Source organism: Macrosteles quadrilineatus, unplaced genomic scaffold, assembly GCF_028750875.1.
Source record: "Macrosteles quadrilineatus isolate MER2022 unplaced genomic scaffold, UCM_ALF_1.0 Scaffold_8__2_contigs__length_117827958, whole genome shotgun sequence".
NCBI lineage: Eukaryota > Metazoa > Arthropoda > Insecta > Hemiptera > Cicadellidae > Macrosteles > Macrosteles quadrilineatus.
In genome coordinates this window covers 95,301,035-95,326,620 of record NW_026542601.1, presented here as the reverse complement: position 1 = coordinate 95,326,620, position 25,586 = coordinate 95,301,035, and the positions used below count along the sequence as shown (strand labels likewise).

At 35.8% G+C, this 25,586-nt stretch overlaps 1 protein-coding gene across 1 annotated transcript; it reads right to left on the bottom strand.

Moving 5' to 3' along the window:
- Positions 1-3,265: 3,265 nt before the first annotated feature.
- On the bottom strand, positions 3,266-24,728 carry LOC128999410 (serine/threonine-protein phosphatase 2A activator). The gene is made up of 8 exons (XM_054425913.1): positions 24,384-24,728; positions 21,035-21,150; positions 20,569-20,772; positions 18,409-18,626; positions 16,090-16,214; positions 5,844-5,944; positions 3,822-3,929; positions 3,266-3,641 (listed from the first exon to the last, which is right to left on the bottom strand). Exons 1-8 carry the CDS (start codon positions 24,406-24,408, stop codon positions 3,402-3,404), a joined length of 1,137 nt encoding a protein of 378 aa, XP_054281888.1. The 5' UTR covers positions 24,409-24,728; the 3' UTR covers positions 3,266-3,401.
- Between the last annotated feature and the right edge of the window lie 858 nt (positions 24,729-25,586).

Here is a 25,586-nt window from a genome sequence, read left to right as displayed (position 1 = left end):
ACATTTTTTAGTAAATTGTGATTAATTTATTTTAGTGATGAGTAACCGACAACCTAAGAATAACATTAATAATGCCATCACGAAGGAAAAAACATACTGGAATGAATGTTATAATTTTACGATTGAACGGTACACGTCAACCTTTTCTTATTAGATGTATTACTGTATTGTTAATTGGTAGCCCAGTGATAATGCATTCTTTTTGTGTTCTACATGTCAACATGACCGTTTTCTTTCTACGTAACAACCAAAAATTGTGAATCATTTTTTAAATATGTAATAAATAAAACCAAGTGCAACTAATGTTATTTCTAAACAAGTTAGTGTGATAGTTATGATCCAAATGAGGTTCGGATGGGAGAAAAGAGAGACAAGACCGCAATAGGGGAGTTCGGGCAGTGACCGACACTTCCGGTAGTGGCACAGGGCAACAAAATGGCTGCCGTGTGACGTCATGTAAACACCAGACGTCAGAGCGAAGTGCAGTTTTGACGTCAGAGCTACTGTGACGTAGAGATATTAACGCCTGTCGGCACTTGGCAGTCTCTCTCTGTATTTTATGTGACACGTCGTTAGTTAATTGCAATTTTTTCTGAAATACTCAAATGGAAATTTAGTTTTGTAGTGGAAAACGTTAACACTATTGATTTATTAAAGCCTACATTACATTTACAAAATTACCAATAATTATTAAGGTGTTAGTTATAACAGCTGTGCATTTTCCCAAGTGTTTCAATTTTAAGATCAAGGCCTAGCCTATACACGATTGCTGCAAACAGTTTAGATTTATTTAGGGCTAGCAAAAAGTATTAGGCCTATATCATAGTCCAATTGTATTATAAAGGTAAAACTATTATAAAGTACAAAAGTTATTCTTGGAGGGATGAATTTCTTTCCTATTTGGTGAGCTCAATAATAAAAAAATTGCAATAATAATTATAAAGAAATGAAGTAAATTTTTATATTGCTTTCATTTTGTATGTGATTGGTGGCATGATATCCTATACTATAATAAGAGCTATATCTGTTTGTCTGTCTGCCTGGAATATATATCTTGAAATCCAGCGGAAGGATTTTGACTAAATTCCGGATTTAGGTAAGGTACTTATAGCCTAAAACTGTGATTGGTAACAACCACTACCTTAGGAAAATTCATATTTCCCTACACAACTAATTTGAAAAAAAAAATTAATATTGGCCTTATGGGTTAATGTTGGAACAAAATAACAAGTAAAAAGTCAAGCCATCCACAATATACATTCTAGCAAATTATAAAATACAGTATGGTACAAAGTGATAAATATCAGTGCAATAGAGCAAGTCAGTGTTGATAAGTGATGAGTGATCATGTTTTGAGTGCACTGGTATCAACTCAAATGTTTTACTCTTATTTAAGGGTATATTTTAAAATTTTTATGCACTCTTTTTTACATTTTACATAATTTGGACAGCTGTTCATAGTAAATTGAAATTCCATTGAAACTTAAACAATAAAAGCCAAAATTAGTTGTAAAAATGTAAGTTTCCTTTATATTGCTTTTGAAATAAACTGGTTCGGTCCCCCAGTACTACAGTGGTAAAAAGAAAAAAATATTCCATGCCAGTTTGTGTTTCTATTTTTTTAGAATGCAGATAGCTCTATAAAGAAAACAATGTTTCTTCCTTACTTAACCTTTTTCTGACTGATATCACTCACTACTTTCCCATACACTTATGTACTGGTCATGGTACTATGTATGTAATCACTAATCAAATGCATTTAATGTCAACCTTTTTTGTTAGATAGCATAATTAATATTAATAGCACAATGACAGCTAAACGTTATCTGGGCCAAGTATCAACACCAATCAGGATTGAACTGCAACCTTCAGGAGAAAAGCTAAGGTAGAAGAAAAACATTCCATTACCCTAAACAGGTTCATAATTTCAAATCGGTACTAAAGTATTATCCCAGTTTATTTCAGGGGTTTTGCTAGATGTGAAGTGAAGAAGTAGCTGTCCTAAATGATCTCGATGTACTTTCCAATAAGCATGGAGTAAATGAGACAGAAACTCTATCTATCAATAAGATCTGATAGCTGCACAAACTTTTTACTTAGTTTTTGTTAAAAATGTGGAAGTGTAATATTGACCTTCCTGGACTAACACCTTTATGACCAAGGCCCTCTATAAATGCCACATCATCCTTTACAAATCTTGTGAGGGAGGGATTTATCGGTCCTTACCCACAGTTTAGACCAAAGCCCCTCTGAACTGTAAAGAAATGGGTGAGTAAATCGTTAGCTAAGAACTACTCAGTTAATATCGAGAGCTTGAATATATTTAGTTAATTTTTAGCCACAGGATTGTGTGATTGACAAGATCAATAATACCTGAAAAAAACCTCGTCAGACAGGTAATGATTTGTTGTTGTTATGTAAACTGGAGTATTTGTGTTTAATTTATTCTGACGACACCTGAATAAGTGGATCGTTTCATTATTTACTTTGAAATGGCAACCATACGAATGTAGGGTTTTTAAGCCAAGTATGAATGGAGATGAGTGTAGGACTGGCGTGATCTTGTATTCTTGTTAGTGACTAAGGCAGAAATATTCCTTAGACACACAGCTGTTAATTAATAGCCCATACAGCCAATGGCAACTAAGGGACCTACAGTTTATAGTGGAATCCGAACCATATTTTTTTCCTTGTAATTTAAGAATTGGTCTAATTATCTATCAGAATAGTACTGTGGATAATCATAGTACTCACTTGTGTGGACGTTAATGCATACCAGGGAGTATCACATCCAAAGTGCCATATAAATATCTACAATTCGTGACCTCCTAGGACGACGCCATCGTCCCAGTCTTTAGTTTTTGCTGATTTTACAGTTCTAAATATCCACCATAAAATATGTAGCAGGTTTAACTTTAGATTACTTCACTACAAAGTCAATGATTGTCTGACAAAGTTTTTTTAGCTATTAAGAGTAATCATGCTATCAAGAAATCGTGTTTTCCTGTCAGTTTTTTTTAAAGGTAAAGAGAAACACACAATGTATGACAAGGACTGAAGAGGTAAATTTGGAGAATAGGGTTAAGATTAAAACAAAATAATAGGAAGCAATGCGCCTATTACACACTATGACATCACACTTAGAATCACTATGCTCACTATGTCATGCAGTCTGCCTGGTTTTACCCTTATATACAAATTGATTTAAATAGATTGTACAACCATTGACTAACAAAGAAATGCATGTCATGAAAAACGCCATGCGTAACTCTTAAAATAACGTTTTTATTTACAATTACAACACTTTACAATGCATGTTTATGCACCACATAACTTTTTTACAATCTATATAAATAATAAATAAATAAAACGGTAAATCAATACATTATAAGAGTACGGAACTACGTGGGCTTGTCTGGAGCCTGAGAGGGAGGTGAACTACAGGAGGTGGTAGATAGTATTGAGGTGTTGGATGTTCCAGTGGGTTTGCCAAAGCCCCCCACGGGTGGTCGGGTTAGACTCTCCCTGCTCAATTGCCCCGGGGGTCTCTTGCCTACAGTGGTCTGAGGCACAGGCGCGACTACTAAGGGGAGCAGACTGCCGAACAGCACATGTTGTATCACTGGGAATTTGGCCAGAACCTGCAACAATCATCATGAACAATCAACGGTTTAAAAATTACTAAGCAAACCCCTCGCATTAAAAATAAAAATATAAATTTTGAGAATCATAGAATGAATCAAGGCCAAAATATTGTGTTTGACCAGAATATAAGCTCTTTTATAAATTTACAACACAAACCCTTATTTTTAAACACCCACCTCAGCTTTGTACATTTTGATCAGACCCTCGTTGACTTTGCCCCAGTATCCAACTCCGCTGATGTTCCAAAGTTGGTTGGAATGTTCTGCAAATGGACCTGTTTTTACCTACAACAGAAAATATCAATTGTAACTCTTATCTGATTTTAATACTTTTTACATTTTGTACAATTCATTATTGTTTTAAGCTAGAATTAAAGAAGAATGCATGTATTTTATTAGATGCTTATCCTATACTCTAATACGAGCAATGTTTGCTTGTATGTATGTATGTATGCTTGCTTGCAACAAGATCTCGAAAACGGCTCCGACGGCTTTCTTCAAATGTTGTAAATAGTTTATTCCTGACCTAAAAACAAGTTTACTGCAGTTGGAACTGTCAACAAAAATCTAATTACATAGAAAAACGATACTTAAAATCACATTATTTTAACATTAGTCTTATGGGACCATGTTGGTTGAACTAAATTACAAGGAAAAAGTAAACAAAGGACCTGCAAGTTGTCTGTCCACAGTATACTAGCAAATTAAAAATACAGTACAAAAGGAAAAAGATCAGTTGTTACTATTGAGCAAAGATTATACTGAAGATTACTCGATACATTGTAGTCAAGGGTAGAAGTGTGGAGTATAAGATCTGTTTATGACGATTAGATTACGGTGTCTGCAATTCTTAAATGCTTTGGGAAATGAAGGAAACAGGTCCGCGACGTAGGAAGTGATGAAGGAAGTAGTAAAGGCGAGCAGTCCGGAGTGGGGGAACTGTTTATGACGATTAGATTAAGATATGCAATCCTAAAATGCTATGGAAAGGGAGGAAAACTAGGTCCGAGACGTAGGAAGTGGTGAAGGAAGTAGTTAAGGTGAGCTATACAAAGTGTGGGAATGGTTTATGACGATTATATAAGGTATCTGCAATCCTAAAATGCTATGGGATGGGAGGGAAACAGGTCCGCGACACGAAGGGGTGAAGGAAGTAGAAAAGGTGAACAGTGTGGAGTGTGGGAACTGGAAACAGTTTGTAGCAGTTAGAATAATGTATCTGCAATACTGAAATTCTATGAGAAGGGATGGAAACATGTCCACGACACAGGAAATTGTGAAAGAATTAGTAAAGGCTAGCAGTGCGGAGTGTGGGGAATGGATTCATGTATCTGCATTACAAAGACTGCTTTCAGAGTAAACTAATGATTCAGGTACTGAGAAATAATGCAATTTGGAATGAACCTCTTCAATAGAGGTTAATTTGATTGACTTTAAATGAGTATACAGATAAACCTTGCTTATCTCGCATCCAATGCTCCAATACATGCACCGATCTGGCATCATAAAACTTGACTTTTAACACTGAGACTTCTGGGAGCAGTCAGAATAGCCAGGGTAGGATGCTTTTAGGCAGAGTTCTGGTGAGTTTGGCAGAGTTTATGGACAAGCATCAGAAGTCGGGTGAACTTAATAAACTGGTCAGATACCTAACAATGCTCCTTTTGACTACCACCTGTTTTTGTTAGCATTAGCACTATACTAACATAAACGGCTATTTCTAAACAGCACCCAGTAGGTTTTGGTGCCTGTTGACAGTCTTGAACGTACAATGCCACTTGTGGTCTGTGGGCCTTAGCGAGAGGCAGACGACAAGGGGATTTTGGAGATGCTCGTAGGTCCTTTTCAAGCCCTTGGACTTCTCCTGACTAACATTAGACTAAGTGGTGGAAAAATAGGGTGATTGTACAGTAGAGCGTCGATCATCCAAAATAGTTGGGACAGAGAAATGTTAGGATTATTGATTTTTTGCCAGACATCAACGTAATGATTGTTTGAAATAAGCACCATTTTCCTTGGAAGCATAAGATATTTGAGTAATGACTGTTTGAATTAATAATAATTCTAATTTAAATATCATTAAGAATACAAACAACTTAAAGCACAACTGGTAATTTTTGACTCAATTTCAATAGTGTTAATTGAAAGAGGGAAACTTTCTTAAAAATTCCAAAAATATATAAACTTTATAATACAAACCTCATTAATGTACTTGATGCAGCCAAGAAACATGTAGTCCTTTGCAAAAGCATCGACAATGTCAGGCTGGGTAAAGGATCGAGGTTCTATTCTCGGGTGGTCTGAAATATTACAAAAAATATTAATGTTAACAATAGCAGCCTGACAAAATAAATCTAATTTGTCAAACACAATGAACATAACTATTAACTTTTAGTTTGCTTTAAAAGTAAGAAAATCTATGAGGGTTATCCGAAAAAAAAAAAAAACTGATGTTATAGCATGGGGTGTGGCAGTAGAAGTGGTTAGTGCCACCATGATGACAAAATGTTAAGATTTTTTTTTATGAGAAATGAACAAAGATCATCTTTGTGACTCGTTCTGGTGTGTGTAACATATTAACATCACCTGTATTTTGTAATACACTGTATTACACTACATGCGCTCTGACTTTCAGTTCCCCTGAATTTAAAGATTCTGTAAAACACTGGGACTAATTTAGAAAACAAGGCTCAAAGCCTGTCAGGGTGTCTACTGCATCCTGGATAAGAAATTCATAGACAGTTAACGGATACATTTAAGGACATGTAGTAAATGTTGTTTTCAAATATATTTTCCTAATTTGTCAATCTGTACTGACCCTTTGAGTGTCTCGAGTGGGTGAAACAATTTTATTTGAGGTTTGCCAGGCTTACATGTGGTATTGCTTCTAGGTGTGGCGGCCATTTCTCCACATAAAAGTAAGTGTGTGGGAAACAGTCGTAAAATACTGATTTAATAACATTTTTGGCCTAAATTTGTTTTGTTTTGTAGATTATTAGATCGTGCATTGTAAAATACTAATTTTAGATGAGGTTTCATGAGTTAAAATAAAATATATTCACGGACAAGACAGAAATATGTTACAATTTATACTCATTTTTAAGTTTGAGTCAAAATAACTGAAGCCATTCATAAAATAATAAAATAATAGAAGCAATGTCCGAATAAAATCATGCACCCATGGTGCCTAAGTTCAGTGGCGGCAATAAGAGCCCGCGGGCCCCACTGCAAGTTTGTTCGCCGGAATCTTTAAAAACATTATCACATGTATACACGCCTAAACTTGCACTTAAGCTTGGTACGGCATCTCCCGAGGCACCGAGGCGTCATTATCGTCTTCCATGATCGCGGAAAACTCGTGAATACTTCCCGTAGTAATGGAAGAAACATTTATAATAAGACATAAGACACAGTCTACCGTGATTGCAACCAAACCTATGACATCATCGGATAACAACAACATCATCGTCTCCCGCGTTAACGGCCCAATCTCTAATATCTCCCGCGACCCGTGGTGACGGGGAAATAATTTTTTCCACAATAGTGGCAAAACTCTAGATATATCTCTCGCGGAAAAAAAACGTCATTATCGTCTTCCGCAATCGCGGCAAAATACTGAACATCTCCTGCGGCCGCGGAGACATCGTCATCGTCACAAGTGGGAAAATGTTCTCGTCGATAACCGCGAACGCGGTAAAAGCAAAGGCCTAATCTTTCAATTTCGTGAGCTTGATCCTTGCAGATATAAAAGCTTTTACTTTTAATTGAGCATTATTGTATTGTGTACTGAGAAAATTGACTCGAGATTGATTTTCTGACTTTGTGCTTGATGTCTCAAGCTTGTAGGCCAGGCTCTGCTCGGCTCGAAAATCAAAATGATATAAAAATTAACAGTTTCCAAAGCTAACCGATTTTGGCCCGAGGACCATAGGTAAGTAACACTTTTTACCTGACTCGATGCAAACAAATCTAAAGTGCAGCCTCCTTACTATTAGGAGGAAATTAAATTAAACGAAAATCCTTCCTCAGCATCAATGAAAGAATGGAATTATTTATTAGCTAGTGCCCTAGCCACTTAGGTTAGTTCGCCGATTTAATCGTATAACAATTGTCAAGTTCATTTAGTTGAATCAGCATAGAGGGCCCCTCTCTGGTGTGACCTGCCGGGGGCTAGGAGAATTAACATTACCTACTGTTTTATCCTCCTAGGCCGGGGGCCACATTGGTTCTGAATACGGCCCTAATATAGCGTTTCACACAGTCTACAAGGACAGTTGATGCAACCTGCATGACTGATGACAATTCTTTTACTTAGGTTAGTAGGGACTTTATATCAATCAGTCAAGTAATATTATGTTAGCTGTTACAAATTAGCTGTTGTAAACTACTTGTCCTAGTGCTTTTATACAGGTTATAAACAATTTTTGTCATAACAAACGTGTGGCAATTGTTATATAAATATCGTTATGATAGGGGGCCCGTGTGGCTGAGCCTGTCACACAGGTGAAACAATCGTGGGCCTGTGTCCCGGTGATATTTCCCAAAAAATCCTAGTCAAGGCTCATGGGCCCCCCCTAGCTCGCGGGCCCCCTCGCACCGCGGGCCCTACGAGCCCGCAATTGCCGCCGCCGCCTAAGCCACCAAGTCCAGTTACACTTTATGTGACTAGCCAAAAACTATTAGTAAAACACACGTTAACTTATGGTGTTATAACTTTTTAAAGGTTTAAAATGTATTTTTCAATGATTCTGGTAATGAATCATGCAATTCTAATACCAAAACACACTACCAGCTGTGTAAAGCCGTCTTCTATTGATTAATGCGTAATGGTTTTTGATTGGTTAACCACATTTCTCAGCTTCACTGTACAGTAAAAGAGCAAAATAGTTGTTGCCAACCTACTTCTGTCGCATTTGGTACGATTTACAGCCAGCTTGATTGAAATGTGATACTGTATAAAGAGATATTTTATACTTTTCGATGAAATGGCGACCATACAAAGTAGGTATTTTAAGCCAAGTATGAATGGAGATGAGTGGCGAGATCTTGTAGTCTTGTTAGTGACTAAGGCCGACATATTCATTAGACACAGCTGTTAATTAATAGCACATACAGCTAATGTGGTAACTAAGGGACCTACAGTTTATAGTGGAATCCGAACCACATTTTTGCCTTGGTATTTACGAATTGGTCTAATTATCAGGATAGCACTGCGGCTAGTCGTAGTACTCACTAGTGCGGACGTTAATCCACACCAGGGAGTGTCACATCCACAGTGCATGCCTATAAATATCCACAATTCGTCTATAAATATAGATATTCTGAGCGTCTTGCTCTAAAACGCCGGCAACAATGGTGCGCCTCGGAGCGAGAAAAAGGTGTAGCTCAGAAAAAGATTTCCCTAAAAAGCCTTGAACTACTGTGTTCTACAGATAGGTTACGCAACGTAACATGTTACTCAACATATTATGATATTTCCAATACTTTTTTATTTTAATAATCTTACTATTATTATAAATGTGAAAGTTTGTGTGTTTGTTTGTTTGCTTGAAGTTCAATCACGCATAAACCACTGGACTGATTGGGCTGAAATTTTGCATGATGATAGCTCACATTCCCGATTAACATATAGGCATATTCTTATCTCAAAAATCCTTTTGGGCTCCACCCCAGTGGCTCTGTAGTTCCCCATGTTAACCTTATGAGTATTTTTTATTAAAGGGAATTAAAGAATTTAGTCAGCTATTTCAACTAAAAAAGTTCGCTCTATGATATACAAAAGCATTAAAAAGTTATTAAGTTAGTTTGCGTATTAATTAGATAATTCACTAATGCGTATATGATATTCACTTATCATATACAATTACCAGATTTTCTAATTAGAATTGATGCTAACCGGATACGTTAACCCCGATCGTTTTCAATATGCACACCCCGGAAAGGTCCCCCCTGCCATGATCTCCCCCGGTATACCTGCTGTAGGGCTTGGGCTCGTGACTCGAGCCAGCTATTGTTCACAAGGGTAGAGACTGTCCCATATTACCACCGCTCGACTGAACTCGCAAGAATGGGAAGGATTTGGTATTATTACGCAAATGTTGTGGATATTAAGATAAATACAAATTAACACTTTGATATTGTGCTTTCTCTAAACATTTCCCCTTAATTTTATACATCAAATGATGTATAAATTACATAATAGTTTTTTTCCGTCAACGTATAAAATGTATTTGAAAAACGTGGAAATGAAATAAAATGTTTATAGTAATAGTGAGAATTAGGTAAGAAATCAACTCGTATTACTATGAGCATGCTTCAACCACTCAACATCATAATACAGTCAGTGCACACTTGACAAACATATTTTCACATTTCCTAATTCTTAAATTGTAAACATTGAGCAATAAATGCTAATTTTTATACATTTAAATAATTGTCTGGATTTTATGGTAAAATAAATGCATTGAGAATATTCCTGATTTGATATTGGTGAAGGACTCTTTCCCGTAAAAAGAATTTAGAAAGTAAATATTGGTTAGTTTCTTCGGCAATAAACAGGAAAAATCTCACACTGTTTACGTTTGCGTTGACAGAGAAACAAGCAACAGTGTCACATTCACTTTACTTCATTATTTCACACAGCTGATATTAAATAACTAAATTGACATTGAAGTAGTACAGTTATTCCATGAACGGTCGCCCATTGTTTTGAAAGTTACACATTTAAATCTACCTGTAGTTCGCAGAATATTAATACGTATAACTTAAAAGTTTGCAAAAGAACATAATCCTAAGTATAGTATCCACTACTCTCAGAGTATTGATTTATGGAATTCGTCTGTAATTTGCAGACTATTAATTCGTAGAGTACAACTGTATTAATAGCGGGAAGTATTTTTTGTAAAATAGCTTAGATTTCCCCACTTCAGGTATCCCTCCCAAGAATACCTGAGCCAAATACGTTTGTTTAACATAGTCAAGGAAAAGTTTAGTTAGTTATTTACTAAAGTCAGTTTCATCTTTTTACCATAATTCGCACATTAACATAATTCATAATTATCAGTGTTATCTAGCCTATGTACTTAATTAATTTGGAAGGGGTTAATTTGTGAACAGAACCCCTCATTGAGTTTTAAACAGATTTTGAAAATGTTAATGTAATTTGTAAAAAGTATACTCTGATGTTGCACTAACAATAAAACCAGCTCAAAATATGGTAGGGGATTTTCCCCAGTGTTTTCTAGAGACCTGCTACACCGGTTTACTTTTTTATAACCCTCGAAATTTTGGTATATCGATATAGACTACACACATTCTACAAACATGACATAACTTTCATGGCATAAACTTATAGGCCTACTTACACAGATTTGATTTAAGACAAATCTTGATTTTACCCAAGGGTAGAAGTATAGTTCAAATCTACAGATTTCCTGAATACAAAGATCCGTTACGGTAGGAAAAAACAACATTTAAAATTGAAACAGTATGCGGGCAAACACCGACGATCAATATTTAAGTAAACTACTTGTAACATAAAAACGTCAATGACAGTTTGAAACCAGCTGTTAGTTAAAACAGCACTGAAACTACTTTAAATTATTAGCGTCGGCTGCTAGACTAAAAAAAATTAAACTTAAAAAAATGAAATCATGGCATTGACATTCCCTTCCTTAGAAAATTATATATATTTCAACACAAAAATCACGAAATCGCGAAAGTGGTTGATTCAGAATCCTGAAATGAAAAAAAAACTCTGTCACGTTTAAAAATATAATATATCACAATTAATTGCACGCTCTAGTGGAAATCGATGAAACCCACCCATATGAATTCTTGCTTATCCGTTTACTTTTCCACTCTTTGCGTTTTTGTACATGCCAAGTCAAGTCTTAAAACATTACATTTAAAACAATTGTATTAAATCTTCCATAAATTACAAGAAACAGTGACTCATCCATTTTCCCCGATTCCGAATATTTGTGCGCAATCTTGGCGACTTATGTTCAGTCTCCAGCATTTTGGAGGTGTTCGCAATTCAGACACACCCGTTCCCATAGTCCGATTATGCTGGTTCACGAACTCGTTCTAATAAACTTAGGCTTACACGTTTGTAACATATCTCATCAAACTCTCAGCGTTGTTGCCCGAGTTACCGCGCTCACGGTCACATATACAGGGTGTATTTATGAAGTCCCGCATGGGCTTAATATTTTCAAAACGGCAATAGATAAATCAATAAGATTTGGTACATATACACCACACCTAAAAACAACGTTTTAAAGACTGTCAGTTTTCTGTCATAATGGGGACATCCCGCAAGGAGTCAGAAGGAAATCTTAAATAAGAGCATAGGTTTATATTTACAGATAACCGTAGGCATATTCTACAACTTAATAAAACGTTATTTTTTGTATTACAGCCATTTTTCATTTAGGACACAAATAATTTTTTTGCTTTCTTTATTTGTTGTGCTCCTGGTCTTTAATGTTTACCAGGTTTTTAATGATTTATTTGTTGCCAAAAACAATTAAGAAAATATATTTAATTATTTACTTACATTATTTTTACGTAGTTAAAATGACTAAATATTTGATTTGATAATTTGAAATATTATCAACATATTTTTCAACCTTTTCCCATTTAAGAAGGTGTTTACCAAACACTACCAAATAGGTAAAGGTACTACAGTAGCAAAATGTGTATTTATATAAAGAAATAAAAATAAGAATAAGAAACGAAACACACAAATTTAAAGTGCGTAGCACAAACAATTTATCTTTATGTTTTTTTCTTCTTTTTGTGCTCTTGATTTTGGTTTTGATATATTTTATTGTTTTAAATTATATTGTAAATGAAGTTTGTACCGGTACTGTATAAATTCCTTGACACTTTGTAGAATATTAAATTGTTATTCAGTTATATTTTTGTATTTTCTTTCCATAATTAAAATGTATAGGCCTAATAGACGATTTAGTACTCATTGTGTGTATTTATTTCTCAATTTAAGTACCTGTCTTCCAAACTTTGTTACAAAATCCTAAATTTGTGTTAGCGAATTTCCCCTATAGGGAATAAGCTATTACCGTAGTACTCATGGTAAGACCTGGACCCGGGACCGATTTACTTTTTCGTTTTGAGTTCGAATTCGAACGAGTTCGCGAACCAGCTTGATCGAACCAAGGTAACGGGGGTTTATGGGGGATTTTATGGGGTAAAAATTGGGTTTTCCCATTTTTGACACTAAAAACTTAAAATTTAGCAATTTCTTTATAAACCATTTTGTAGAGCTTAAAAAACAAATAATTTAGTATATTGAAGCGTTAATTATGCGCCTAATGGTTACGGAGAAAATTCCAAAAATCTGTAAATTTAAAATGTCCATGTTATACTTAGAATAAGTAAACTGTTGTAGTTTGCTTGTTTATATACATATTTTAATCAAATTTGGAAAATGCATTAATTTCATACTAAACTAGTATCATTTTACAAAAAAAAAAACACATTTTTTCCCTCCCTGTTGCAGCAAACCTAAGTACTCGTTAAACTTTGATGGTTCAAAACTGGACCCATCTGTTCCTGATCATTGGGCTTTAAATAAATGGTCCTGGCTAATAAAACAGCTGATCTTAGTCAGTACAGTAACAAAGCTACACAGATCATCTCACACCATTCTACACTCATATTTGGGTTAAAATACGCACCTAGGTGGCGTCCCCATATCAATTGATATTGATATATTGAAATATTATTTAAATAGGGAATACATGTGATATTTTTACAGAGACGTTTTAGCGTAAATCCAATCAGGCAAGTGGAAATTCGCTTAGTCTGCAGGTTTGCTTTGTCGGGGGTATTTTTAATTATAATTGGCACTTTGTGATACATTAATTGGAGTATATACGTTTACAGCTCAACATTTCAAATTTTGATAACATATTAAAAATTTGAACTCAAGTATATTTTCCCCTTAGTAATTATGAAACATAATTTTGCAAACTTCAGTAGCAAAAAGGTTTTCTAAACATATACATCTTATATCACAATTTCACATCAAAATATCACATTTGTAACTATTTGGGAAAATAAACATTATTCTTATTCTTATTCTTCTTATAACAAAACTAATTAATTGGTATATCAACACTGATTGCAAGTCCTCTTCTCGATTTAAAGTGATTCTGATATTTTGATTATACTTTCATTATATTTTGACGCTATTCCAGTGATATGAAACTAGCCTAGGCTGTTTCTGAATAAAGGTACTTTTTGGCATAACCTTTAGAATAGTATCATTTACATTGTTGTAATTACTAACAATGAATTATTTCGATAAGTTTAAGGGATTAATCCCCTAAAAGATATTATGTTTATTCTTATTTAATAATCTGTTTCTAATTTTCAAATTATTAATTAAATCGGGGCCAAACCTAAAGCAATGCGATTCATTTTTAATACATTTTAGAAATTATTCTATTTTTAACAAATGTGTTGCTTAACAATTACCATAGGGTGTAAGGTAAGTTTACTGATGTTGATAAGTATAACTACCATTTAATCTTAATGCAACAGAAAAAATGTATACTTTACGCATTATCGTTGGTTATGAATTAAGTATAAAAGAATCATTTTTTAAAGTCAATCTTTGCTCGCATTATTTAGTTGTCTTAGAAGTTCGTACACATCTAAATCTACTGATTGATATTCCACCACAGCGTCTGCAATTTTCTTCTGTGGAAAAGCTGTTGTCCAAGCGACAATAATAATGAACGAGCGGCCGACCCTGAGAACAATGGACTGAGGAGGACGGGCAGCAGGTAGGCTGCCGAGCAGCACAGCCCTACTAGGGGTAGCGTTTCAGGGGGGGACGATTCCGGGGTGTACATAGGAGATGCCTTGCCGGGGAAGACCTTTCCGTTTCTACTTGTTTGAATTATAATTAATAACATAATTAGTTCATATCAACTAGATTTTGATAGATTACTTGTCAAGCCTTGGGGGGGAACGATTCCGGTCGCGGACATAGATTTTATACCAGCTGGTTGTCTGGTTTCGTGACGTCATGTTTAGCCTGGGGGGTGATGTTTCCGGGGGCGACCATTCCGGCGACCCTTAACAAACAACTGTGATACGCAATGAGAACTGTCAAAGTAGGATTGTTTACAGTTATGTTTATGTTTTTAATGTCATGAATAATTTGGGATTTTTTTGTGAATTCGTAATAATTTATTTTTCTTTATTGTTTAGGTGAAGTGGTCATTATGGCTATGTAGATGTGTAATACCATTAGTATACCGTCAATTTATAGAAGCAACTTTTATCAAACTTTGTCCTCCCCCATTGCAAACGCAAAGCTTGAGTATAACTGCAATAAGCATTTTAAACTTGCCAACCTCGTACGAAGGACGGGGAATCTGCTGGTTATTTTACAAGGGTAAATGTCTGCTTAGTTTGAAAATAAACTTTTAATTTGACAGTTTAACGATAGTTTCAAACTTCCCAAAATCCCAATTCATACCTTCAAATACCCAAAAACTCCAAACTTTTACTCTTATAAAAGATTATCTACCCCCCCACGCCCTCCCTTGGAAGACGCCCCTGATCGTCTCTCACAGTCATGGTTACATTATCATCGTCTTCCGCAACCACAGAAAATTCCTGAATATCTAAGGTGGTCATGTGGTCATCGTCATCATCTCCTGCGGTCATGGAAATTTCATCATTGTCATTCAAGATAGCGGATAACGGAAAAAACCTAAATATCTCAGGCGGTCGTGTGGTATCATCATCGTCTCCCGTGGTCTCGGAAGCGTCATCATAGTCTTTCATGACCACGGCAAAATCCTGGACATTTCACGGAGTTTTGTAGATGTTACCACTGCCTACTACTGTGATTATGGAAATGTTATCGACATCATCCGTGTTTGTGGCAAAAGCATGAATATATTGACCACGCAAACTTCATAAACTATTTAAGGACATATCCCGTAAATTTCATGGCTAACCCAAAATTGAGTAGGTACTCCATATTTCCCAGTTGGTAGACACCCTGCCTGTAGAGGTAGTATTTTTATCACATATGTTGACATTCCTTGCATGTATATGTAAATATGAGATTCTATTTAAAAGTTACCAGAGTTAACTCTCATCCTTCAAGTCTCTGACCATTTACTGCCACAATATGGTTTTATAAATAGCTATAAAAACCTTCATATACAAGAAAGGATTGATTCAGTATTGGTGAATGAGAAGACTGTAAATGTTCTTTGATAATTAGAGGGAAAGCTGTTTTTACTTATATGAGCACATATACACCCCCTACCATAGTTGTACATCTATGATCTATGCATAAGATTTATTTTTTAATTAACTAGCATATTAATATGGGTTAAGCCCAAGTAAAAATTGTTGATTCTTTTTTGCTAAAAGAAATAAAAAAACTCACCCATGAGCTGAGAACTACCCCAGATGAAGGGAATGAACTGGTAATCATCTAACGCCCACACACCTCTACTGCCAGCTGGCTCCATCTTGTATACGGTCTGCAGACGACGGACAAGAATCATGTATCTGCAATCATTACACATTTTTATATTTAACTACATCTACATGTTGTACAATTAAACCTCAAAAACAAGATCCTTTGTAATCATATTTGTAACAATAGTTATTTGTGTAACTAGTGAGCAAAGTGACACTAACTCGAAAGGTAGTATTTCGCCTGCGGCTCGTGCGTAAACATTGCTCTCGTGTGCAGCAAAGGCCATTTGCACTTGTGTTACACATTATATTTTTCCTACAGTCACTATAAAGCATATAAATAATTAATCTTTCAAACACTATACAACACGTTTTTAGATTCAGCTGGCAACACAAATAGGTCCCTAGAGAAAGTAGTCACCGGCCCGTATCACTCCGCTATTTTTTCCTCGACAAGCAATGTGCTCCGTGACTTGAGAAAATAGTTCCGTATGTTTTTGTAATTTGCAGTGGTTTCCGCGCCAAAAAAAATCCTTTAAAGATATATTCTTGTTTATTAAGATCGTAGGAATGTTTTAAAACGTTTAAAAGAAAAGTCCAGAAAGTTCAGCGAACATAAACTATAAACACGAAATGACAGGTTAAATCGTAGTTATAATAGTCAAACAGCTGCTCATAGTATTATTTTTCTTTAAGTGTTGCCAACCTATTTCCAAGCGTACACGAATTACTTGCATAATAGAACCACGCTGTTTTTTGTTGTTTCGTTGGAATCCTGATGTGCGCCAAAGTATAAACCATACGGCAAAGTATAAATATGCAGCAATTAGCAGTTTTCTTTACTATAAACAGTACAAGGAAGCCAACTTTGTCGGGTGACTTAGGAAAAAGCTTTTGTTCAATGATAGTCTAAATAGCTGAGTGGTTAGTGCTCGTCATCATGTAGAGCATTTTTATGAAACTTTATTACAACCGATCAACATTAGATAGCAACTACAGCACCTAGAGTTGGGTATGTCAAATAATGTCAATGATTAACTAAACAATAACAATTGAACCAGCAAAGCTGGGTAACAGGTGAAATTGTCAAATTAAATTCAAAACAACTTAAAACTAGATAAAGCAAAGCTTACAAAAGAATTAGGCTGCAAATAATTAAAAAAATTGTGTACACAATAATAAGCTTTATCTATAAGTAACTAAGACATCACGTTTTAAATGTTTCTGTTGAATTAAATCAACACGTTCGCTACTGCAATAGTACGAAATTTTTCATTCACATGGACCAGCGGCGCACATATGCGACGGTTGGTTTCTACCCATAGACTGCCGTCGCATATACAAGCGGCGGCATCAGACGAGTTGCTGGGGTGGCTATCAGAATAATTCCTGGCATTACGAAAATCCATCCCTGGGTGCTAAGTTACTTTTGTTTTTATTTTCTTACAATAGTGGTGTGTCTATACAAAACTCCAACCACCAAAGTATTGGTAAAGTGATCGCGACTACATCCATAAGGAACATAGTTGCGATCACGACAATATCGTCATTATTTCTTGCCATCTAGAACTTATCAAGATACTTGGCACAACAATCTAGGAAAGTGAATCAACAGTAAACAAAGAAATGTAAACTCTCCATAGGCTATTGGCAATGATTATTCAAGTATTAACAATTCCTAGTTCTGAACAAAATTCACAAACAGTTTGCAAACTTTTATCGGTCATCGCAAATAGCGAACAACTCACCATTAACTTGCTGGCTGGACTGGACACCCTTGTACATTATTAAAATTACATTAAGTTCTTCCTTTGACTTGGTATTGGGGTTTATTATCAAATAGGAACAGTCAAAATCTCGTAACCGCAGGACTAATCCTCGTATGGAAATTACCACCTGCACAAAGTACCTGCTCCCAGTTCTTAGAATGAAATCTCATATACTCATAAATCAGAAAATTATACAGCAATTTGTGTGTTACCACCATATTTTTACATCATTATGTCATATAAGAACATTTCAAAATTATGCAACTTACTTTCTCTTTAAAACTTTTATAACTTAAAATACTGTTTGTGAAATATTCCAATTTTCGGGTGTCATCAGGGTTTTGCCTTTCTTGTTCGATAATACACTCTTTCCCATTTAAAGTCCATGCAAACAAACATTCTTCACAAACTTTTGATACATGTTATTTTTACATCATTCACTAAAATGCATTGAATAATTATTTATATAGCAACAGTTTAAATTAAGTAGGCTAATGAAAACATTATAGTTTTACCTGTTGAAGACTTTACAGACTACAGCCAGATTATCCGCAGCTACGAATGCCCCAATCTTGTATAGACAACACAGAAACATACAGAAGCTCATCTCATGGCCAGTGCCGTAGTCTATTCTGGTAGAGTTACCAAAACTTTCTGTGAAGTATTCTTTGACTTCTGGCACTGCACGGTGGAATTTAGCAGGCAACACTTCTTGTAGGAGTTCCAGGGCATTCTGGAAATTGATAAGGTGAAAGGTAGAAAGAATTTGTTCTATCGAAAGATTATGTAGAAAAAGCGTTTAAGCCTGTTAAACCATGAATGTATTTGTGTACGTCATGTTAATTATGTACATGAGATTTTGTAATGGGCCTAAATGGTGAGGGGGGTAATTTCAGAAGGTAGGCCTATTGTAACCAGCTTAAACTACTATGTAACCCAGTAGGTAAGCAGTGTGGAACTACTTAGTTTATTGCTCGTATAATTAAGTAGTTAGTAGCATTTTAAGTAATAACTACCCACAGAGTCACGTCAAAATTATCGGTTCCCCCCACAAATTCCTCCAATTAGAGTGGTGACTATAAGTGTGGTGTTTAGGGACACTTTAGTTGTTCGGAGCTCTGATTAACCGAGACTATCAATACTGAGGCTATCCTAATCACTATCGACTCCTGGAAAATCCCACCAAACCGACTCGTGCGATTCCTGAGACTTCGTGGATTGTAAAGGTGGCGGAATTTCCTGTGTTACAATACGAGTTTTCACTGGCAGGGAATTTACGTCACAATTTTACAGGCCTAGCTAGATACTGGCTTGTAAAATTATTTTTAACCTCTTAAATTCCACGTAATTCATGACATGCTATACTTTCCCCAGCCTGAGTATTTGGGGCCAAGCCCTACATCACCATACTAATATCTTCATCAATATTGTAATAAACGAATCCCAATAAACCACTCAACATGTGTTTGTTTAAAAGAATTCTCCAATTTTACTATCTGTAAGTGAGAATGTGATGTACCGTCATGATTACTCATTATTTTCAAACAACTTATAGAAGTTAGCAATCTACGTTATTGCAAAAGGTTAGCTGAGTTCTAGAAATAAAAGTGTCTTATATCCTTTAACCCTCTAGGTGTCTCCCAACCGATATCGGGCGAGTTTTCTGATGCGTACGAGTGTCGCCCGTCCAAAATCGGGTGAGTGTGCAGGCGCTAAGTTAAATTCATTATTTTTTTTAATAAGGATGTATAACTGTTTAGCTAATTCAGGGCTTCATGGTGACTATAAGAGACAGACGTTTAGCGATCTATTTTTATTGTACACATGTTTCTTCTGAAACAGTTTTGCGATGCGAATGGCAAATTGTTTTGTTGTTGAGTTGATTGATGTGTGCGTAGTGAATTGTTCAAATATTGGTGATGATCTCTGTTAGAGAACTTTTAGGTCAATGACAATGACAATATTGAAGACTTTGATATCGGACAAAATCAGTCAGTGGAATCATTGTAGGGCTTTTCTAAGTGGTAATGGGGAAGAATGTGTGCTATATTATGAAAAACTGGATACTTCAGAGAGATAGGGATTTTTCAACGATCCTGACAATCCTGATGTAAATATAGTAGTAAAGTAAGTGTAGTAATTGTAGTAATGTTCCTAGCACAAGTAGGACAAAAAATACTAAAAAGAAAAACAATCTGCTCAGGATCCGTGTGTACGGTACTTCCCTGAGCAAGAGAAGGACATTGAACCAGACTTCATTAGGAGGAACCGGTGTTTGTTGTTTCAATTTAATTTAATAAATATGTTAAAATGTAGGATATTATTTTATTGTATAGGCTAAAGATGAAATAAAATGCTCTTTTATTCATAAGGGTAAGAAAAACACACATAACTATGTGTTATTAAGTGAACTAATAAAAGGTATCGGTATCGAGTGCGGAATCGAGAATCAAAACCAAAGTTCTGGAATCAGAATCTACACATTCTGAAATAGGCTCATCACTAGTAAAAAGTAAAACAAGAATGAACTGTACTAATACACTTTTTTACATGTGACAGCACTAGGACGTTGTTTTTACAGTTCCCTGCATTCATGACAGAACTACTTGACTCACCCATCTGAGGACGGATTAAAAATATTATGAAGTGATTAGAATACCCATAACTGTACTCACCTCCTTCACTTTGGTGTACCAAGTCTTGAAGGCTTTGTTGCCGAACCGCTGAGGCTGTTGGATAGGAGGTGTCTCTGTAATCCAAACGTCTAGTTTCTCTAGTAATGAGAGAACCCCTGCGGTAACTTCTGACTCTGGGCAGGACACTGATAACGGTTTTCCCTTTACTTCTCTGTTCATTGCCGTAATGAATCCTATATATTCCTGGAAGATTGAAAATTCATTAGTCTTTAGCTGGAACGTAAGCTAGTAAATGTTTTGAAAGTGCTTCTGAAATTACAAAAATATTACACATTGGTCTTTTGTACCTTAAAATTTAGAATTACATTATATCCAAAGCTGAGCTTTTTTAATTCAGTAAAATTTTTATAACAAGTTTGTTAAGGGTTGTTTGTTACTATCACATAGATAATCTCATTCAAGTTATGTGTGAAAAAAGTTGCAATAAAACTCAGATACAACTTACGAGGTATGCTTCAGATTTAAGCCAGATCTCCATTGCGTCAATGGAAGTCACACCTCGTTGAGGCACACAGAACGGATGAGTCTCTGGATCAAGACACTTTGAGCTATCCATAGTACCTAAAAGAAGTAATTACTTACAATTTGAGAGGCCTTTCTTAGTGTCTCATTAAACTAATTTTTTGTCAACTAAATTACATACAGTGTACGAATAAGTTAAACTTAGGGCTTACTTAACGGTGCAAAAACATTCTACAGTTTAGACTCTGTAGAGTGAAATTATGTATCTCTAGTTCTGAGGACTACAGAAAAAGGGCCAAAAAACTAAAATTACAAAAGGTCTCCAAACAAAACACATATTGTAGTTACACCCCTGCAGTCAACATCTCTGTATTTGGACCCTTTATTCCACTTTGTCATAATAGAGCATCATATCAGAAGGGGAAAAAATGGTTAATACCAGCAATTAAAGGGTGAAGAATTTGTCTATTGCATTGAGGGGATTGTCAGATTTTGTAAGGTGAGCTTGGCATAGGGACTTGTGAGTTATTCTTTCATACTAACCTAGTGGAAAGTTTAAAGCTGCTTTAAACAAATTGGGTACCAAGGTGAGTTGAAAGGCGGCAAGGCATGTTTAAACTTGCAGTAAGCACACATATAAGTCCCAACTCTCAACAGGGCAAGTCTACTAAGTGATGTAAACATAGATACATGGAGAAAACAAAGAGTGGCTGTCTCAAAAAAACAGCCATTCAACCATTTTTCTGCACTTTTCTCAGCCTTCGGCTGATTTGTTGGGTTGTTTATGTGGTGCTGGAATGAAACTAACTTAAACATTAGCCTACTTCTCAATCGTCTTTACAGTTTTCAAATTGGGTCTCGACAGAGCATTTAAAACGGAGTTTCTGGCAATTAAAAGCATAGGCCCACTTTACCATCCCAACTCAGTGTAAGTAGGCCTCCCTACAACTCTTTTACATGGCCTGAGTAAACCAGGTTTTATGAAAGAATATCTCATAGGCTACCTACATAAACAGTCTTACAGTCCTATAAATTATTCATTTGTGCAAAAAAAAAAAAAAAAAAAAAATGCATAATGGTAACACAACTTACTTTGAGTTTCAACAGCAGAAATAAATAGGTAGGTAATTCGCTCAAACAACTGAACTTTTCATAAAACAATACCAGCCACGTCCAAATAGGCTATGCATACCGTGGTTAATTTGTTTAAAAGTTACATAAAACATTAGATTTTTATTGAGGTACTATGATATAGGAGTTTAAAGTTGGGTTTTATAATTGACTACCGGTACTACGTTAATCTGTTTTTTGAATAGGATGTAGGCTATATAGCCTACGCGTTTGGTAAACCGGGCGTGGATTAGGCGTCCGGCAGTTACTGTCATAACCTAACTTAACTAACCAAACTTGCTGATAATAAAAAATCGAATGAAGGTTGAATCCTGTTCATAAAATAAAATTAGCCTATAAATGCCTCAAATTCTAACAAAAGTACGGTACCTATTTGTAGTGTTAAGAAGAAATGGCATTCTAAGCAAAACCTTTGACAAAAAGTTAAGTAAGTTAGTGTCACCGATGGCATTGGATCTAGATAACTTATCTCTTTTAAGTATGTCAGCCGAGTACTCTATCCACTACACCGCGAACACCATTGGCTTACGCCATATAGTTGTGGTAATGGTGTTTCGGGCCCCCACAACCTAGTGACGTCACTATCGGACGCCTAGTCCACGTTCGGTTACCGGACGCGTATCCTCTGGGTTTTTTTGTACCTAACTAGACACAGTCTAACTTATTCCCTCTGCCTAGGGTTCCCAGGGACCCTCCATCAAAAAAGAGGACAAAATTACTCACCAAGGGCGGTCCTAGACATATATTTGGGGGGGGGGGGTCACCGGGTGGCCTGGGGGGTAAATTTTGAAATAACGTGCTAAAATTAGTAGTTTTTAAGCTATTTTGAGGACCTAGTTTAGATAAATTAATATTCAATTAGGCCTACCCTTCAAGCTTGGACTTTGATACAACTTCTTTTCTTTATCCAATACCCAATTGAAGTTTTCAACCATCTAGGTTAAAATTAATGGTAACATCAAATGCCGAAAAATTTAATAAGAAGAATGCGGCCGAACGTCGAACGCCAGCATCGGACACTGCCGTTGCCGTATATCGCTGAAAGCGTCCGTCGTCTGCCGATCTTCCCTACTTTTCATAATGTACAAAAAATTGTCAGGCTCGAACGATCCCGAGGTTTGGGTTAGAGTTTGTAAATTAGTCCATTGGTTTGCCACAAGTGTAAGACTACAATGAATTCAATTTGGTAGAACGATTTGCAATAAAAATTATTAAAGTTCCACTGATAGGCCTATAATAGTTTATCTAGGCCTATATATAAAATATTTTTTTGGGGGGGGGGGGGGTGCGGGCTGACGGTCGCTAGTATGCTACTGGCCTGGCAAACTGGCTACTAGTGAGCAGAGTTAATAGTTTACAGTCAGCAGAGTCAGGCAAAGCAGGAAACCCATTGTTCGCCTTCCGTTCCGTTTGGTTCTACAGTATTTCCAATGGTTTCTAGCGTACGTTATACACAAAATTTGACCTAAAGAAAGAGGAAATGACACTTTTATACGTCAGATATTATTAAAGTGTTGTATTTTAACTTAGTTTAATGTTATGATGACGATTTCTTATAAAAGCTGATTGCTAATATTAATACTTGCAGAAATATTTTTTTATCCTCTCACAAATTCAAAATCCCGGACATTTGAAAGTATTGCCAAAAATCCCCCCGGACGTTTTTTTTGTAGGTACCCAAAAAGAGGACGTGTCCGGGAAAAAGAGGACGTCTGGGATCCCTACCTCTGCCAGTGGGTCAATGACGAAGACCAATGAATATGAATAACTTTTACGAAGGTAGGCTACTTATTAACTTAATAAGAAGGTAGGCTACTTACTAAAACATGACTTAAGTTTTAACAACGCATTAATTTCTTGCCCAAAGAGTCTGTAGCCTAGGCTTAATAGTCCTAACTTAGGCTAGCCTATCATCTAATTTGGTAAAAGAGGTAGGCCTACCGGTAACTTACCACACATTTTACCTTAATTACTGGCTCGAAAAATGTTTAGGATGACTTTTTTGGGCCTAGGCCCTAGCCTATGTGGGGGTACACTTCCGTATCTGTTGTCAAAAACAACCAAATAAAAACTTATTTGATACATCGATTATTTCATTCGGTTGTTTTTGACAACAGATAAGTTAGGCTACGGAAGTCTACCCCTATGTGAATATTAGTTTTGAATTTTAATTAGCCTAAGTTAGAATAGCAATAACTTACCCACTGTTACCATGTTTGGATCCATAGGCCTAACTTAGTAAGGTCTAGTTGAGTAAACTTATCCCTTATATTAAAAATAAGGAAAACTTTGGGACCATCAGCCGGTTCGGTCAAGTCCGGATTTTCTAGGGATCTTTTTGAATGTTCAAGTTTTTCTTAACAATGCACAAATGATCATGTACGAATTTATTAAAAATAAAAATCAACATCTAAGATAGATTTATTTAGTTTCTTAGCCGGTCTGGTTTAGATTCACAGTTCACAATCACAATGAGAATGAAATAATTAAATGAAACTCAATCAAATTACAAATAACAGAACAACGAACAACAACAAAACAAACGCTACAGACAGAACGCTCGTGCTCGTGTCGTGCCTTCCCTTTCGTAATTCGTGCCGTGCCGGTCTGCCGGACCCGGACCGAACCGACGTACAATTTTGATTTCAGCTGCGTTTTTTCGATACGGACGGACGAACGAAATGAGTACATTCTATCATAGATTCTATTCTATTGGATTGGGAATCTCTCACTCTCACTTTGTCCGTACAGACAGACGTACAGTATTAAAAAACTGCAGCTGAAATAAAAATTGTTTCTCCCGTACCCACACTCCACTCACTCCACAGAAAACAGAGAAAGGAAAGGAGTAGTGTTGGGATATCGAAAGAAAATATCGATATTTATATCGACGATAATATCGGAGCCTCAATATCGATATTCCGATAATATCGGACCAAAAATATCGATATATCGGAAAAATATCGTTAAAAATTAATGGAATTGGAATGCTATCGCAATGCATCCCTTTAACAGGAAATTACCTTAACAAAAAATTTAAAAAAATATTATTGAAATGAAACTATTCTAAACTATCCTAACCAACCAAGCTTGCTGTATTATTTCAAAATTTCGTTTGCTAGCCTATTCCCCATATGCATTTTCTGTAATCAAACGGAATTTTGAAACGGTAACTTAGCCTACACTACAGTAAGTTTGGTTGGCTTTGGTTATGTTAGGTTGAATAGTTTCTTTTCCTAATCCAGATATAGGCTATTATTTTTGCCTAAACAAGGTTAGTTCTTAATTTTTTTTTAATGCGTTTGAAGATATTAAAACAAAGGAATATATACAGACGGTAAAAAAATATCGATATGTCATCAAAAGAAATCATTGATATAAAAATGTCCCTTTAGCAGGAAAGT